The 16,470-nt window shown below is 41.0% G+C and overlaps 1 protein-coding gene across 10 annotated transcripts in view; it reads left to right on the top strand.

The window, feature by feature from the left end:
- Positions 1-15,950, top strand: part of EPHB6 (EPH receptor B6) — a 68,136-nt gene extending 52,186 nt beyond the window's left edge. For 6 of the 10 annotated variants that reach the window (XM_086882546.1, XM_086882545.1, XM_023939347.2 and 3 more), the window contains exons 7-17: positions 3,077-3,201; positions 4,288-4,450; positions 5,240-5,354; positions 8,106-8,161; positions 8,275-8,394; positions 8,780-9,027; positions 9,933-10,148; positions 11,193-11,342; positions 11,497-11,690; positions 12,937-13,092; positions 14,096-15,950. In XM_086882546.1, coding sequence (XP_086738672.1) covers positions 3,077-3,201; positions 4,288-4,450; positions 5,240-5,354; positions 8,106-8,161; positions 8,275-8,394; positions 8,780-9,027; positions 9,933-10,148; positions 11,193-11,342; positions 11,497-11,690; positions 12,937-13,092; positions 14,096-14,204 — 1,652 coding nt within the window. In that variant the 3' untranslated portion in view covers positions 14,205-15,950. Of the gene's footprint in view, positions 1-3,076; positions 3,202-4,287; positions 4,451-5,239; positions 5,355-8,105; positions 8,162-8,274; positions 8,395-8,779; positions 9,028-9,932; positions 10,149-11,192; positions 11,343-11,496; positions 11,691-12,141; positions 12,232-12,936; positions 13,093-14,095 lie in introns of those variants that run through there. The other 4 variants (XM_086882550.1, XM_086882549.1, XM_086882551.1 and 1 more) reach the window with 1 other exon arrangement.
- Positions 15,951-16,470: the final 520 nt, after the last annotated feature.

Consider the following 16,470-nt stretch of genomic DNA (forward strand, 5'->3'; position numbering starts at 1 on the left):
CTGCTGCCAGGAAAAAAATAGTCCTGCAATGTAGAAGGGTTGCAATTGACAACACACAAAATACAGAATCTGGGAGTTGTATTTAATTGGTGTTTGCACTTCTTTACAGCTCTAACTAGGTTTATGTGGGCAAGAATTTTCCATACATTTGCTATTATTTAAATTGCATACAAAAAGAACTGCTTTTTCAGTCTTTATAAAAGATCTGATCTCAAAGCATGGGTTTTTTTTTTTCTAGAATAGAATAGAATAGAATAGAATAGAATAGAATAGAATAGTTGGAAATGAACCTACAATGATCATCTAGTCCAGCTGCCCAGATTGGATTGAATCAGGCACTGTGATTTCAGCAGCCATTAGACAGGGATCTAACACATCTATGTCTATAAATGTCATGTAAAAATAAAATAATAAAACAGACAAATCAATATAGACCTAGACACATTTGTGTATACAAAAGAAAGCTTTGAAAGCAAAGTTCTGTTATAAACATTTTTAGTAGTTGGCATGCAGACAAATGAAAATACTCATCTAACACTCCTGTGGTGGCAGAGGTATGGTACTTTGAATGTCTATAGACATAAAATCTCGAACTTTTTATTTCCTAATGTATTAACTCTGAGAGAATAACCTTATAATACACCTCTGAAAATAAGGAAATATGTACTTACTCCACCAACAATTATGTTTACATTGCTCATCACCTTAGTATTAGTATTTATACCATGTTAGTATGAAATTTTTCAACAGAGAAATCTTGGTATCTCTTTTACTTGAAGTGATGGAAGAGCTCCTTGGCCAGTGTTTCATGATTTTTTAGGTCATTAAAAGAGAGGCAAACGTATCAATATCTAAACTCTGTCTCAGAGAGGCAGATTAAAGACAACCTGCCTTGCAGTGATTCATGGCTGGTTTTATTTCTGATGGCTCTTTAATGTTTTTCATGGCTTTTGCTCTAAGCAGTGTCTGCTTATTAGGTGTAAATGACTGAAATTACTATTTTTAATAGAACAGACTGCAGTAACCTGGTTGCCTCCCCCGTCACCATCTGATTACCCTGAGTGTTGGACATATATGGATAATAGAAACATTCTAGAATGCTGTGGCACATGGTCAAGAGATACACCTGAGTGATGTTTTTGTTATTTGTTTGTTTAATTCTTCCAGGTAGGGGAAAAGTTTGGGATTGGGAAGAAATGAGAAGCAAGAGAAGAATAACAGTTAGAGGTGGAGAGGAGAGGAATTGAGGGAAGATTTAACTCTGATCATTCTGTAAAATCTTAGAAGGAAGTGGTCTGTTCCCTGTAAATGTAGTTGTGCATTTAGGTTTGTGCCTCTCCTATGTGTTTGCTTTGTGTCTCAGTGGAAGAGAGTTAAACTTTTTGGAACATTAAATGTAACAGAGTCTGTCTTGTTCAAATGTTAACTGACCAGTTACCTCCTGACATTTTAATACAGGGTTATTCATTTGCATCTTAAATGCTACATATGGTCTTGGATAATTGTTGCTCTCTTCCATTCTTGTCACAACATTCTCATTGGCAGGTGAAGTAGTTGTGTAATCTTGTTTGAAGGACAAGCAATGGTAAAAAATAAAAGTAGTAATGAGGAGAGAAAGCATTTTATTGCTTAGACTCTTATTCTGTTTCATTTACATTTTTAAATTAGTTCCCACTTGCCTGAGCTGTTTGAAGCCCATCTGAAATATGTTTTTCAGAATAATTTTATCTTGTTATTAAAAACAATCCTTTTATCTTTTTCACCATTAATGAGGGAAGAAAATGCTATTCTGCAGGTTTTGATCATTTGCCAAATGTCTCTGCTTCATTCTTCACATCAAGGAAGTTTATGTTTATTTTCTAAAACCGGTGGGGTTTGGTGGCAGCTTTTCATTGGCGTGCTTTTTCTGGAAAATTTAAATGTTGCTGAAAATGTTGCATCCATTAGGAAAATGAGGATACCTTAGCTGCTTACCTGTAAGTTTCTTGGCAACATGACATTTTCATTGCAGAGAGAAAGCAAAACTTGCGAAGACCTTTATGGAAAGACAGCTGGCAGGCTGAAAGATCCTCTTAAAATTGTCCTGAAATTTTTGCTTGGAAATCTCTTCCCAAGATGCAACTCATACACTCTTAGCTTTTGCATGAACCCAGAGAGTGTGCATGTGTGTGTACATGGGTTCATGTATGGTTTTGGTAGAAGTGGATTTCCATTCTCCACAATGCTTCATATGCAAGGCCTCCACTACTCTGGTAGCCCATGCATGATTTTTTTCCCCCCAGGAAAAGAATTACAGTCTGAGGGAGAAGCGGAAAAGAAGTAATGTGCTCTGCTTTTGTTCTGACCACTCTCATATTCTTTGTCCAAGCATGATCTTAAAACAAGGCAGTGGCATGGAGCATCTCATCTTATATGTAAAAATTGCACATTTGAAGATCAGAATTATATTCCAGTGATAATATAGATAATTTCTTAACTCCTGTGCATAATCAGTTTGTTGCACAATATTAGGAACAGTGATAAGCACGACACTGATTCCCTTAGCTGCACTGTCCAAGAGAGCAAAGTTTATTATTCTTAATCTTCTTTTACACACAGGTTTGAGAAGGTCTGAGAGGTAAAACTCATTGATCATTAAAGTAGCACATCACCATCATTGGTTAAATGGAACGCCACCCCTTGACTAAACAACACCTACCGATTGTTGTCCTTTACCAAGAATTGTTTGGATTCCTTCTTATGCTTTCCCAGGCCAGAGCAAGAAGCCTGTGTGGGTTAGTTTCACACAGGCTCTGTTCCCTGCTTGCTTTTTGCATCAGAGATATAGATGTAGATCAGTTGGACCTGGATTTCTTCATTTTATTTCAGTCTGAGTTGTCAATGACTGTATCTCCCAGTGGTGTAGTATCGTGCCTGGATTTCTTCTGGTTCTTTTACAAAGTACTTCATGATGGAAATTAAGGAAAATTAAAGGATGTGCTGGCCTAATCTGTTAACTCATCATAAGGAATATTCAATTATAGCTCATTTTTAAGCTTATCCCTTTGCAATCTCTCCTTTTTGTCTTTTATTCCAGTCCCCTCTGCTGTGCCTATGATGCATCAGGTGAGTCGTACTACCAATAGCATCACTCTGTCGTGGCCTCAGCCAGACCAGCCCAATGGGATCATCCTGGATTACCAGCTACGCTACTTTGACAAGGTGAGCAGAAAGTGATACCGAGCACTTTCTGTCTGGGTGATGCACCCCTGCATCAGGATGAACAAGGTGGAAAAGAGTGCTTCAGTTATGAAAATGCAAAAAACTTTAGCAAGACCAGAAGTTTGTGATATACATGTCATTTGACATCAGTCCATCTGCATTTCCCAGCTTGGAAGCATCTAGGGACAAGGAAAAAATTAGGAAAAGAGAAGACATTTGTTTAAGTTTAAAAGCTGCAGCTAACCATAAGTTTAGTATCAGCTGATACAGGTAACAGTGGAAGGAGCTGAAGTTTTTAAATATGTTTACTGGAACAGGATTCACTGCAAGTCTGTCATTTGTTTATGAGGAGAAGTCTTGTGTCCCCATTTAGGCCTGGCCAGACATTTCTAAGAAATTTTATGAGGAGGAATACACTCTCATTCGCTAAGTGGAAAATACCTCTTTGTGTGCTGGACTTAGGGGCTGGCAAATACAATTTTGTCCTCCATTCACATGTCTTGTGACTCCTAATCCATCTGACTTGAGGGGAAGAGATGTGTGGGGCTGTTCAGACAAACTCCCATTCCATATTACACATTTATGTCTTATTTATTTATGTCTTTCACATGTATACTTTTGCAGGATTTTGCAGAGCTCCTATTTTTTGGTGGTAAAAAGGACTGCTAGTTGTGATAAGAAAGTATTGTTACTAATTATTAATAACTATTATTATTGCTATTTGTGTGTAGCAGCTTCCTGGATACAGCTTTATATGTGTTCTTGCTCTGAATTCTCCTAGGAGAGCAAATGAGTTTGAAGTTTATAGAAAGTGAATCTCAGGGCAAAGCTTTGTCTTTCATTTATGTTTGGATTGAGAGTCTTTAGCAGAGCTTTGTGGGAAGCCCAGGCCTGGGGGAATGAAAAGCAGCAGTGAGAAATGAGTAGTGTGCAAGGAAGTAAGGTCTGGAATAGCAGCTGTTGTTGGGAGGCTCTGTGAAGGTTCAGAGAATATTGGGTTGACATGGAAACTGTCATGCCTCGATGCAGGGAGCGAGCAGTGTAGGCAGAAGTTTCACATTCCTTTTTGGTCATTGACATTCACAGGCAGAGGATGAGGATAATTCATTGACCTTAACTAGTGAGACCAACATGGCCACGATATCAAGTCTGAGCCCAGGCAAGATCTACGCCTTCCAAGTGCGCGCTAGGACAGCAATCGGCTACGGTCCTTACAGCGGGAAGATGTATTTCCAGACTTCAACGGGAGGTAAGTGCTGCCATTTTGTGCTGAGCTCTGCATGTGATCACCTTCCACTTGCCTGTGTCCCTGACTGTATTGGCTTATCCTCTGGAGGGCTGCTACCAGACACTCCTACTCAACTTGTATTTCTGTTTATAGTAATTTGCATATACAGATTTGTTCCCCCAGAGAAGCTCCATGCTGCCAGAGGGCATTGTTTGTGCTACTGCCATATTCCCCAGCCCTGCTCCTTGTTGTGCCTGTCCTTGTCTGTGCCTCTGACCAGCAGGTGCAGAGTGTGCCAGTAAAAATCACTTTAGGGGAATGTGGCAGTACGTAGCGTTACACACTGCTGTAGTTTGGCCCCCAGCTGTCACGGGATATCTTACAGCTGAAAGCTCTGCCAGTGTCTAAAAGACAGGTGGGACACAGGACACAAAGGTAGATGGGACACAGGTATTTGTGCAGAAGCTTGCCTTCCAGCAGGATCACCATCCTTTTGGTATGGATCAAAGGTACTCAAGTATGTCCCTGGCAAGCTACATTAATAGGGGGCAGTGGGATTGCAGCCCAGGTGTAGAGCTAGCCTGTGCTAAAGTGGCTTGTCAGCTGTCAGTGGACCAGGGGAAGAGAAAGGGGATTCAAAGGGAGCACTGGCATTTCAGAATGTAGGAAGGAAGGCACTGGAGAAGCACAGTGACTGGGGGGCAAAGGGCTGGTAGGGATGGAATTATGGGTGAGATCTAGGCGAGAAGGGAAACTCTGCACATTTCCTGTCCTCTGCATCCATGTTTGTGTATGTGTCTTCCTCGCCAGGGGAGCGCTCAGAGATGGTGCAGGACCGACTGCCTCTGATCGTGGGCTCAGCGCTCGGGGGCCTGGCCTTCTTGGTAATTGCTGCCATTGCCATCCTTGCCATCATCTTCAAGAGGTGAATTCCTTGACCTGCTCATGTGCACTTCAGACAGTGGAACTTCCTTACCCCCGCAACATAACCCCGTCCCAAGGGATACAGCCTGATCTGCATTTATCCAGATGTCCTTGAGATGCCATTCTCTAATTAAGGAAAGATCCTGCCCCAGTACTCCTATCTGAGGAGCCTCTCCTTTGGTAAACCACTCATGTACTTAGCTGATATTTGGCTAGTTAGCAATATGAACACAAGGAAATAATTTCAAAGCTGGTACTCAAAAGGTATTTAAATCCATCGCTGTGAAGCAGGGACTGTAAATTGCATTTTAGGCAAGCAAGTGGAGAATGAAACAATGTAGTGGAGAAAGACTGGTGGAATAAGTATGCATATCCAGTTATTTAGAAGGTGATAAATACCCTTTTACCAAGGACCAAGACAAGGGCTCATTTGCTGAAGAATAAAATCTATACAAACCAATGGTTCCATGGAACACTAGCTCATAAAATACAGGTTAAAGAAAGCAAATATCACTTCCCATTTTGGAAAGAATAAAGGGCATATAAAAGATTGTAGAGATAATATCTTACAGGGAAAAAGAAAAAAAAAAAAGAAATTTTAAAGAGAAAAAAGTAAGGGTTGCTATTTTTGTAGAGGTACAAAAGTAAACAATGGGGGTTTTGTTATTTGAAGAAAAGAAACAGTCATTACCAGCTCCTTGAATTTACTGAGGTTTGAACTTAATCCCCTAGATTGTCAGTAATGGATCTCTGTATCTTTGCTTTACTGTGCCTTTGCACAAGAGGGATTTTTTAGCTTTTTCTGCTGACCTAAAAAAATGTATAAACAACTTTAGAAAGTGACGTCTAGTTTTAATGATTTCTTCTTTGTTCTCTTCCCTTTTCTACATTTGTTTTCTCCTCTTGTGTATATTCTCTTAATATTTTTCTTTTTGGAAAGAAAATAATTATCAAATACTGTTATATTTGAAATGTTGCCTCCTTTTATTGCTTTGAACTGTTAAAAATACAATTTTTTGTTACAGCTGGAAATGTGATATTATGTGCACAACTCAATAAAGCATATATTTTTCTAAAAAAAATAAACCAAACCCAGAATAAGTTAATATTATCAAAACTGTGTTGGGGAAAGGCATTAATGGCATCTGTAAATATACATATGAGGAAATATCATAAAAAATACATTCATTTATACTTAAAGAATTATGTACAGTTAACAGACAGTTTTTCATAAAAAGTGGAGATACCAAATTTCTTTTTTAAATTTGTCCCTGATAAGAAAAGTAAGTTTGAATATGCAGAAAATGAGGAACACCAGATGAAATGAGTAGTTCTTTAAAAGGTTGAACATATGTAGAGTCAAATGCTATGGTTTTAACTTGTTTTCATAAAATGTTGGTACACATTTTTCAGGCAATATGCATTGTGAAGCACCCATTTTAGTTAATTGTTTTGGTGGCTTTTTATATGGAAAACAATTAATTTGTTTGATAACCTACAAAAAACGTTTTTGTAGACTTGGCTTTCAGGTTCAACAATGGAGTTAGAGCTCTTAGGTACAGGCCCCCAGCAAAGCCAATTTCTTTGCACAAGAGGAAAGATTTTGAAGGCAAAACTGTCTGTGGTTTTGAAAGCAGAATTTAAAGAGATAAGTCTGACAAGTAAGAATAATACAGTTAGCTGTTAGAATGTCAGAATTACTTATGTTCATAAAGAAAAGTAACATAATGTTTCATGATACTTTGCCTTCAAATGCTAATTGAATCAGCAGCTAAAAGGTCTCATGCTGAAACAGCAAAACATGAGTTGACACAAATCCATGCAGACAGCAGGGATACTGCAGGATACTGTAGGGTTTGGTTTACAATCTGGTCCCTAATTAATAGGATGGTTGGAAACTAGCATGAAATGTACATTTTTGAAAAAATGAACACTGCTTGGAACAAAGGAAGTAGCTTGAAAACGGCAAATAGATTTAGTGCAAACAAAGAATAGAGTGAAACTTCTAAAATAATTAGTTTGTGTGGGAAATAAATTATTGAACCATACACATTCAGAAGGAGAATGAAATCTGAGAAATGCCTATGCTGAGAAGGACCTATGCTTACTGGAAATTAGATGCATATATGCAATAAACCTTACAATAATAAAGACCATACCTGCTTTGATCTGCACATGCAAAATCAAAGAACAGATCAAGGAACAGATTTCCATCTGTTTGGGTCTGTGTGGTTTGGTTTGGGTACCATACTTACAAGTAGAAGGGCCAAAGTAAATGCTGTTAAACAAAGCCAGGAGGAAAAATAATTGGGGGAGCTCTATACATATTAAGCATTAGAGTAAATGTCTGTCAGAATGTTTTTGAAGAACTTAAAAGGCATCACAGAAGAAGGCATACATTATAATTGAAAAGAATAATTTGTTGTAATTAAATTAAATTAAAATGCAAATTTAGCCTGGATAGCAAGTAAACTTCCAAGGCAGTAACATTAAACTGTAATATTCTTTTTCAGGATAGTGTTGGAAGCCCTATCATTTGTCATTTCTAAAGTGGGGATGCCAACAATGGTACAAAAACCACCAGATAGAAAACAAGCATGCACTGGTTACCAGGAGATGGGCAGGATCTTAACATCCATCTTCTACCCCTAATATCAAGGATTCTCTGAGCCTTGCACTGAGAAGCCTACCCCAGCATCTGATGAGAGACTCTTGTGTGTGTTTTGACTTTCCTTTCCTTTGTGTCCTGCAGTAAAAGGCGAGAGACTCCATACACAGACCGCCTGCAGCAGTATATCGGTGCACGAGGTAAGTGTGTTTGAGCAACAGATGGCAAGGGCCTATCTCTTCAGGACTCATTAACACCTGTCTGTCTCAGGGTTTGATTCTGGTGATGTTTTGGGCTGTTTCCCCCACTGCAGGACTTGGAGTGAAGTATTACATTGATCCTTCAACCTATGAAGATCCCAATGAAGCCATTCGAGAATTTGCCAAGGAGATTGATGTGTCGCTCATCAAGATTGAGGAGGTCATTGGATCAGGTAGTGTGAGAATCTGCAGATTATTTAAAGTGCCTTCTTGTTCACCTTGAGACCTGGCACACTACTTGCCTGAAATGGACCCTTGGAGCCATGGTACATCAAGTGTCCCAGGATATCTAAACATTTATTTTTAACCTGCCAACCCTTAGATGCTGGCTCTAAACCAAGTTTAAAACACCCTTGGAAGACTCAGAACTCCTCATCTGAACCCTGAAGATGTAGTAGTCTCCAACCTTCACCAAAAACTTTGCCTTACTCTATACGATCCCATAACCCTATTTCCAAGCATCGCCCGAAGTTGTCCACAGTAGAATGCTTTACTACATCTGACTAAAATCCATTGCTGTGTTTCCTTATTTGAGGTGTGTTTTTCCCTCCCTGACAGGAGAGTTTGGAGAGGTGTGCTTTGGGCGCCTAAAACACCCAGGGAAGCGTGAATACATGGTGGCTATTAAGACCTTGAAGTCCGGATACACAGAGGAGCAGCGGCGGGAGTTCCTGAGTGAGGCCAGCATCATGGGGCAATTTGAGCATCCCAATGTCATCCACCTGGAGGGGGTGGTCACCAAGAGCCGACCAGTCATGATTGTCACCGAGTTCATGGAGAATGGATCGCTGGATTCCTTCCTCAGGGTACCACAGAGTCTCCCACAACCATTAACCTCTTCACCTCGCTGTGTGCCAGTTTCAAGCATGATAATTTTTTCCTGTCCTTCCTCTACACTCCTGTCTCCCTAAGTCCTCAGTTGCCCTCTACAGGTGCAATAGAAATGATAGCAAATAGCCACAGACAGTCATTTCGGGCCATATGGTGAAAATACTCCAAGGGCTCAACGACCATATAAAATTTCAATATTTTAGACTTCTTCAACTCCAGTAATTAATGTAAACAGTACCAAATCTTTGTACACACCCTTTCAGTTGCTTATGTCCGTGTTCCAAATTTTTGCTTTCTAATAATGTTTTTCAGACTTTATTTCACAGAATATTTTCAACATTCTAATGAAGTAATGAAACCTGTGGTTATTTTTGGGTTTCAAATTTTCTAGTAATGGAACACAAATATGGACAATCTGTGTAGTATAGCTACTTCACTTCTCCTTTTTACCAATTCATGTGCTCATTCAGCCACAAATGCTTTGGCAGGAACAATTTGAAAAGCACGTGAACCCGCTGAGTAGAACTGCATAGAAGCCATTGAAAAGTTCTTAGTAAAAGCAGATTTGTCTGCTGGCATTCATTTAGCCATCTTAGTAGTTAGTGAGGTTAGGTGTAGGATGCTAAAGGTGGATATGGCCACAAGAGGAGGTTTGCTTTCAGGAAAAGATCACCAATGTCTGATTTTATTTGAGGTTCATTGCTTTCAGCCCACCCTCCTTTGGTATTTGTTGTCCTTGAACCTTCAGGTTTGGGCTGAAAGGCAGATGTGTGTTCTCTAACTTCATAAATCCACCTTGTTACCTTGCTCTTTGTTAGTCTCCCCTGTTGGCTTCATGTTCTGTGGCCCTGAGAGCCTGTGTTTGCCTCGTCCCTTGCAGCAGAAGGAAGGGCAGTTCAGCGTGCTGCAGCTGGTGGGAATGCTGCGGGGGATTGCAGCCGGCATGCGCTACCTGTCAGACATGAACTATGTGCATCGTGACCTGGCAGCACGAAACATCTTGGTCAACAGCAACCTGGTGTGCAAGGTGTCAGACTTCGGGTTGTCCCGCTTCCTGGAGGATGATGCTTCCAATCCCACCTACACTGGGGGTCTGGTGAGTCACTGCTGTGGTGGGAGTTGCTGTAGTGTTGACAGATAGAATTTTTTTATGTGTTCCTCCTTGGTTTGGGTGTACCCTCTTTAGTCCATCTTGAGACCATAGAGAAGCGTGGAGTAGAGCCTTCTGTCTTGTGGGCTATGTGCTCCAAAGCAGTAAGAATCAAAAATAACTGAGTATCTGAGCCACTCTGCTGTGGGAAGTCTCAGTGCTGTTCTTTGTGGCATGATGGTGAATAGGTCAAACCTCACAGCCCGATGTAGCTATTATCTTCCCCCTTTCATTAGCTTTTTATAGGAAGGTATAAGGGGCTGATGGAGAGATTACAATCCTGTACTATCACTCTTTGAAGAAAGAGCTGGGTTTTTTCCTACAGAAAAGATAAATGGCCTAACTATATTTATGGGCTTACAACCAACCATCAAATGAGCTTACTGCCTATGAAGTTGTGACACCTGTCACACATACTACAAAAGGGGTGGGAGTATAGCAGGTGGATTGAAAAAGAAGGGGATGAAGAATTCAGTCACTGAAAAGTGGAGCAATTTTTAGATCTGTACATTTTGAAGAACCAGCACCTGAATGATATTTCATGTTACAGGTCAGACCTACAGTTAGAGAGGTCAACATGGACAGAGAAAGGAGTTAATGCTAGCTACTCAGTGTATCTGTCCCTAGTGCTGCAGTTTGGCATTATTTAAATGGCTTTAGATTTCCAAATGATTGTGACTCAGGAGGATTTTGCTATATGCCACTTTCAAATGCTGCAAAGTAAAGCTGTGAAAGTATAAAATCACGTGATTTGTAGCAGCAAGGAGGCATTATTCTCTCTTTTCATTTACACTTGTCAGTAAAACAAGGTGGAAGCCTTGAACATAGTATGAATTTAAACCAGCATTGTTTCCAAGAAAGAATCAACGGGACTGTCACTCCATGCTCCAGGTTGTGTTGTGCTGCTAACATCTGATTGTTTCAGTGATGTTGTTTTCACAAGCAGTCCTCATCTCACTACATTCTGGTTGCTTTCTGTCTGCTTCCCAGGGCTGCAAAATTCCCATCCGCTGGACTGCCCCTGAAGCCATCCAGTACCGCAAGTTCACCTCCTCCAGTGATGTCTGGAGCTATGGCATTGTCATGTGGGAGGTGATGTCCTACGGTGAGAGGCCTTACTGGGACATGTCCAATCAGGATGTAAGTTTTAGAAGTGGTGAACATGTACATCTTCCTCTCTGTCCTGTGTCTGTCAGTTCAAGCAGAAGACAGTCGCACACACACTGAGTGATTGAAGCTCTTTTGTATTTTATTTTCCCAGTTGTGATGAAGCTTTGTTTTTGTTTTCCTGCAGGTAATTAATGCCATTGACCAGGACTATCGCCTGCCACCACCCCCAGACTGCCCTACTGTTTTGCACCTGCTGATGCTTGACTGCTGGCAGAAGGAGCGGGTCCAGAGACCCAAATTTGAGCAAATAGTCAGTGCCCTGGATAAAATGATTCGCAAGCCATCAGCCCTCAAAGCCATTGGCACTGGGACCAGCAGGTAAGATGGGGATTTAATGCAAAATAATAGGACTTGTCTCTTAGTAGGCATCATGAGGAAAAGAAAGCCATAAATCAGGCTATTTATTTTTTTTTTCTAACCCTCTCATTTGAGACTGAGAACAAACAGGAAGTGGAAAAAAAGAGAGGAAGCAGGTTGGAAGAACTATATATCCTGATTCAGTTGATGGAGAGCTCTGAGTGCTGAATGTGACGGGAGATAAATCTCAATGAGTTGCACTGGGGTGAATGACTGAGGGATCATAGGGAACGAAGGGAGGGACATACCTGGGTGCACCAGCACAGGATATTATGTGATCACACCCTATTGTGTGACTACAAGAGATAATGAAGTAAAAGAAGACCTTAGCTTATGGAGGGAAGGAAGTCTCTACATAAGAATAATTAGAACTGCAGCTTACATCCCATATTTTCCCAACTGCATTTTGCAGTCTGATGGAACAAGAGGCAGGAGGTCAGCAAAGAAGAAGTCTCTGGAGGGATAAATGGTGCCAAGGTTAGTTGGCTGCTGGGCTGATGACGAAGTTACATCCTGCTGCCCTGGAGGGTTTTTCCCTGTGGTTATAAATCTTGTCTCAGTGGAATGTACTCCACAGCTGGGGGAGGGGAAAAGTATCTATTGATGGCCAGTTTACTAAAAGCAGCTCATAAAGAGTGCTATAGCTTTGAGACAGATTCAGATGATGAGGAAAAGAGCAAATGCCGTATGTAAACAGTTATCTCTTTGGCCTTTTACTGCAATTCTTTTATCTGATGGGTGTTGGAGCTGAAACAACACACTTGTCTCATAGGTCACTATCTGACCTTAAGAGAACATTTAGGAGAGAGAGACCTAGTCACAAAGGTAAAAAGGTGTATAAGGTCTCATGTCTCTTTCAGAAACCTCCTCACTGCAGTTCTTTGCCCAGCTAATAGGTATAGACCAAGAAAGCATGGAAGGATCTTGGGCAACAAGAAGAGAATGCACCTGAGAGAGTATGGGCAATGGGAAAGGAGAATCAAATTCTTGAGTTGGTTGATTGTTTTCAGACAGGAAAAGGGACACTGGAAGCTTAGAAACAGCACATAAAGGTGGGACTTATGGAGTCAAGGCACAAAGAACAAATGTCATAGTTCTTCATTCTGTCCTCTTCAGAGGCTGCATTCTCTCCCTCTCATAATTCTTCCTTTACTAGTGTGCTGACTGATGCTGGCAACTTGGGTTTTAGAACCTGCCTCTTTTGCAGACCATCTCAGCCTCTCCTGAGCAACTGTCCTCCAGATTTCCCGTCCCTCAGCAATGCCCACGAGTGGTTGGATGCTATCAAGATGGGCCGCTACAAGGAGAATTTTGACCAGGCCGGTCTGGCTACATTTGATGTTATATCACGCATGACTCTGGAGTAAGTAACAGAGCAGAGAGCAACAGACACCAGACACTGAGTTTTCCGTGCAGAAAGTGAAAGCAGTCTGAGAAATTGGCTGTATGGAAAACATATACACATGAAAAAGGAGAGGGAAGCCAAAGAAAAGTAGCTACTGTTCCTTGCTTATTACTAGGGCCTCTGGACACCATCCATGCTGTGATACACTTGTAATCTGTATCTATAGTCACTAATTCTAATCCAGTGTGCATCAGAAAATGTTTTGCCAGTGCTGCAGAGAGCCTGTTCATGACAGCTAGCACAGATAATAACAACCACTTTTAAGCAGATGTGTAGAGCCAACCACACCATATACTGGGTTGAAGTGTTATGTAAAAGACAGGAAAGTGAACATTCTCATAATCATAGAATGCTTTGGGTTGGAAGGGACATTTAAAGACCATCTAGTCCAACACCCCTGCCATAAGCTGGGACACCTTTCACTAGATGATGTTGCTCACACCACTGTGCAAACTGACCTTGAATGCTTACAGGGATGGGACATCCACAACTTCTCCTGGAACCTTGTTTCCGTGTCCTACCACCCTTCCTTACCTTCAGTCTAAACCTACCCTCTTTCTCTTTAAAACCACTGCCCCTTGTCCAGTCACTACAGACCTGGTAAAAAGACATTCTCCATGTTTGCAGTAAACCCCCTTTACAAATTTAGAAAGATCTTTCCGGAGCCTTCTCTTCTGGCTGAACAACTCCAACTATCTTTTTTTCTGTAGATCAGCCCTCTGATCCTTTTCGTGTCCCAATTCCACTGCTTTTTTGTACCTACCAAGTTCTGCCAACACCCCCTCCACCCACACACATTTGTCAAGCAAAAGCAGAAGCCTTGTCAGCTGTTTCTCAGACACAAGTAGGCACACACACACATATCCATACATGTTGATTTGCATCTACAGCAAAATGGACTGAGACTGTTCAGAACAAGCAGTTCATTTTAACAACTTCTGTGTCCTCTGTTCTTCCGCAGAGATATCCAGCGTATTGGAATCACCCTCGTTGGTCACCAGAAGAAGATTCTGAACAGCATCCAGCTCATGCGAGTCCATTTGAACCAACTTGAACCAGTTGAAGTGTGATGTTTACATCATCCTCATTCCACTAGTCTCAAACTCTGGAAAGGTTCTGGGGGAACTCAGAGGGATTTTCAATGTAAGAAAGAGATGTCAGTATGCTACTTAAAGACTTAATGCACCCAGAGAGTGCACACTACATGTCCTGTTCCATGAACAAAAACAAAGCCTTGCTGTGATTTGAAAGCAGAGCTAAATGACTGATGACAATTACACGTGGCTGATGTCACACATTGGGAATGGGCTTGGGGTGGGAAGGTTACAATAACATGGGGTGGAGATGGAATAATGGCTTGGACAGATCACAAGCACCTGTTGCCTATTGTCTGCCAACAAAAGGTATCTGACAACTTTACAAAGTCATCAGCAGGCTTTATTTATGGCTGAGAGCCCAGCAAAGCTGAAAAGACATAATAAAGGCAACAAAAAATTAGCATTTTTTTCAGAAGAATGCCATCACGGTGTGAGAGATTATTCCTCAGATGGAGATGAGCATCAGGCTATCACTTGGTGTGCCAGCCGAGCTTGGAACTGAAGTTCCAGCTAGTGCACAGTATGTGGTAAGCAAAAACAGATGTCACCTGGTAAGCTGGTTCAGAGTAAAGGGTTCAAAATTCAGTGCTATTTCGTGTGCAGTTCTTGGGTCTGCTCCATGATGGGAATTGCTAATCTTATGTGCTGTTGTGAGGAACAGTCCATCTCTATTTATGGGACAGAATTAATAAATAACAATTCTTAGAATCCATCCTGCAAGACCTGCAAGTGAAGGGGAAACAAATAAGTTCTGGTTCTCAAAAACCCATTCTTGTGAGGAAAGGCTTAACCTGTGATACTCCAGATTCTGAGTGATACTGATTCTGTGACACTGAGATTCTGAGTACCCAGATCTTGGGTTTCATTTTCTTCTGAACCCCTTACAATACAAAGCAGAATGAAAAAAATCTGAAACATTTGCTGCTGAAAAATACTTGCTTTTTCTCACCCTAGCCATTAGGCACAGTTGTTTGAATATTGTTTTTGAAGAAAATGTAGACATGCAGTAGTCAGCTTCAAGCAGACAGCTAGAATGAGTGAGCTGAAACTCTTTCACAAGTTTCTGTCAAGAGTGATCAGGGAGTGGTCCCAGTCCTGTAAGTCACTTCAGTCCGTAAGAAAGGGCTAACAATGTTCTTGGGATCATCAGTGTTGTTTGGTACAGGCACATGAGAGTGACCAGGATGGCAGAGCTTTGGGACTGTATCTCTCTATAAATCTATGAAGTTGAGCTTGAGAGGAAAACTCATGAACTATACACTTGTCTACCTCATCAACATATAGGAAAGGAAATGGAAATGGCCCAGTAAACAAGACCCCAATTATGATACCCTCTATGTATGTCTAGAGGGGAAATAACCCCAGCTGTTCTGATCTGTGCTCATCTGTTGGCTTACTGTGAACTAAACATGAACCTCGTGTATTTCTCCAGCTGTCAAGGTTGGAACATCACAACTTCTTCACATTCTACTCCTGTATGTATTTAAAGATTCCCTCAGTAAACCTAACAGTTGAAGACAAGCTACGTTTAAGAGTGACTCAAGAGCCCAATGTTTTGATGGGAGATGCTCCAGAATAGTTGCACTGGAATAGCCAATGCAGTTAAGACTCTTTGTTGCAGCATTAGAGTAACATTATTTTTATTTTTTTTTTAGCTGAAGAGGGAGAATAGCAGTGCATTTTCCAATACATTAAAAAGTCAATACAAAAACAATAAAAGGAAACATGAATAAAACATTCATGACAGTACAAAGTGAGTGTGAAGATTAAAAAAATCCCCAAATCACATCCAACTAGAGTCCAACCTAGAAAATCTCAGTCTGTGCTTTTTAAGGGGTTTCTGGAAACTTGTAATACTCACACATCTAGTCACATGTATGCTGACTGACTGTCAGCTCCACCCACGGCATCTGAGACAGAACAAGTGTTGTCCTCTTCAGAAAGCATATTGAGCACAAGATGTTGAGGGGAATCTGTGGTCTCTAGCACCTTCCATATATATTCACCCGAGGACAACAGTGCATATATGCATCTTCATGTATGAGTGTATTCTAGAAGTTCTGTGTGCCATTTGAGGAAACAAGACAGCGTTTCTTTTCCATGCCTTGAGTGGACAGGATTACTGGAGAGATTAGCAGTCTAGGTCAAATTCTATGGCCTCTTTTCAGCCTAGTAGAAACTTAAATGCAGAAAAAACATTTTCACTCTCCCTTCATGCAATAGGAGATTAAATGGGAGC

The sequence above is a fragment of the Cyanistes caeruleus genome, chromosome 3, assembly GCF_971803275.1.
Source record: "Cyanistes caeruleus chromosome 3, bCyaCae1.hap1.1, whole genome shotgun sequence".
Classification (NCBI taxonomy): domain Eukaryota; kingdom Metazoa; phylum Chordata; class Aves; order Passeriformes; family Paridae; genus Cyanistes; species Cyanistes caeruleus.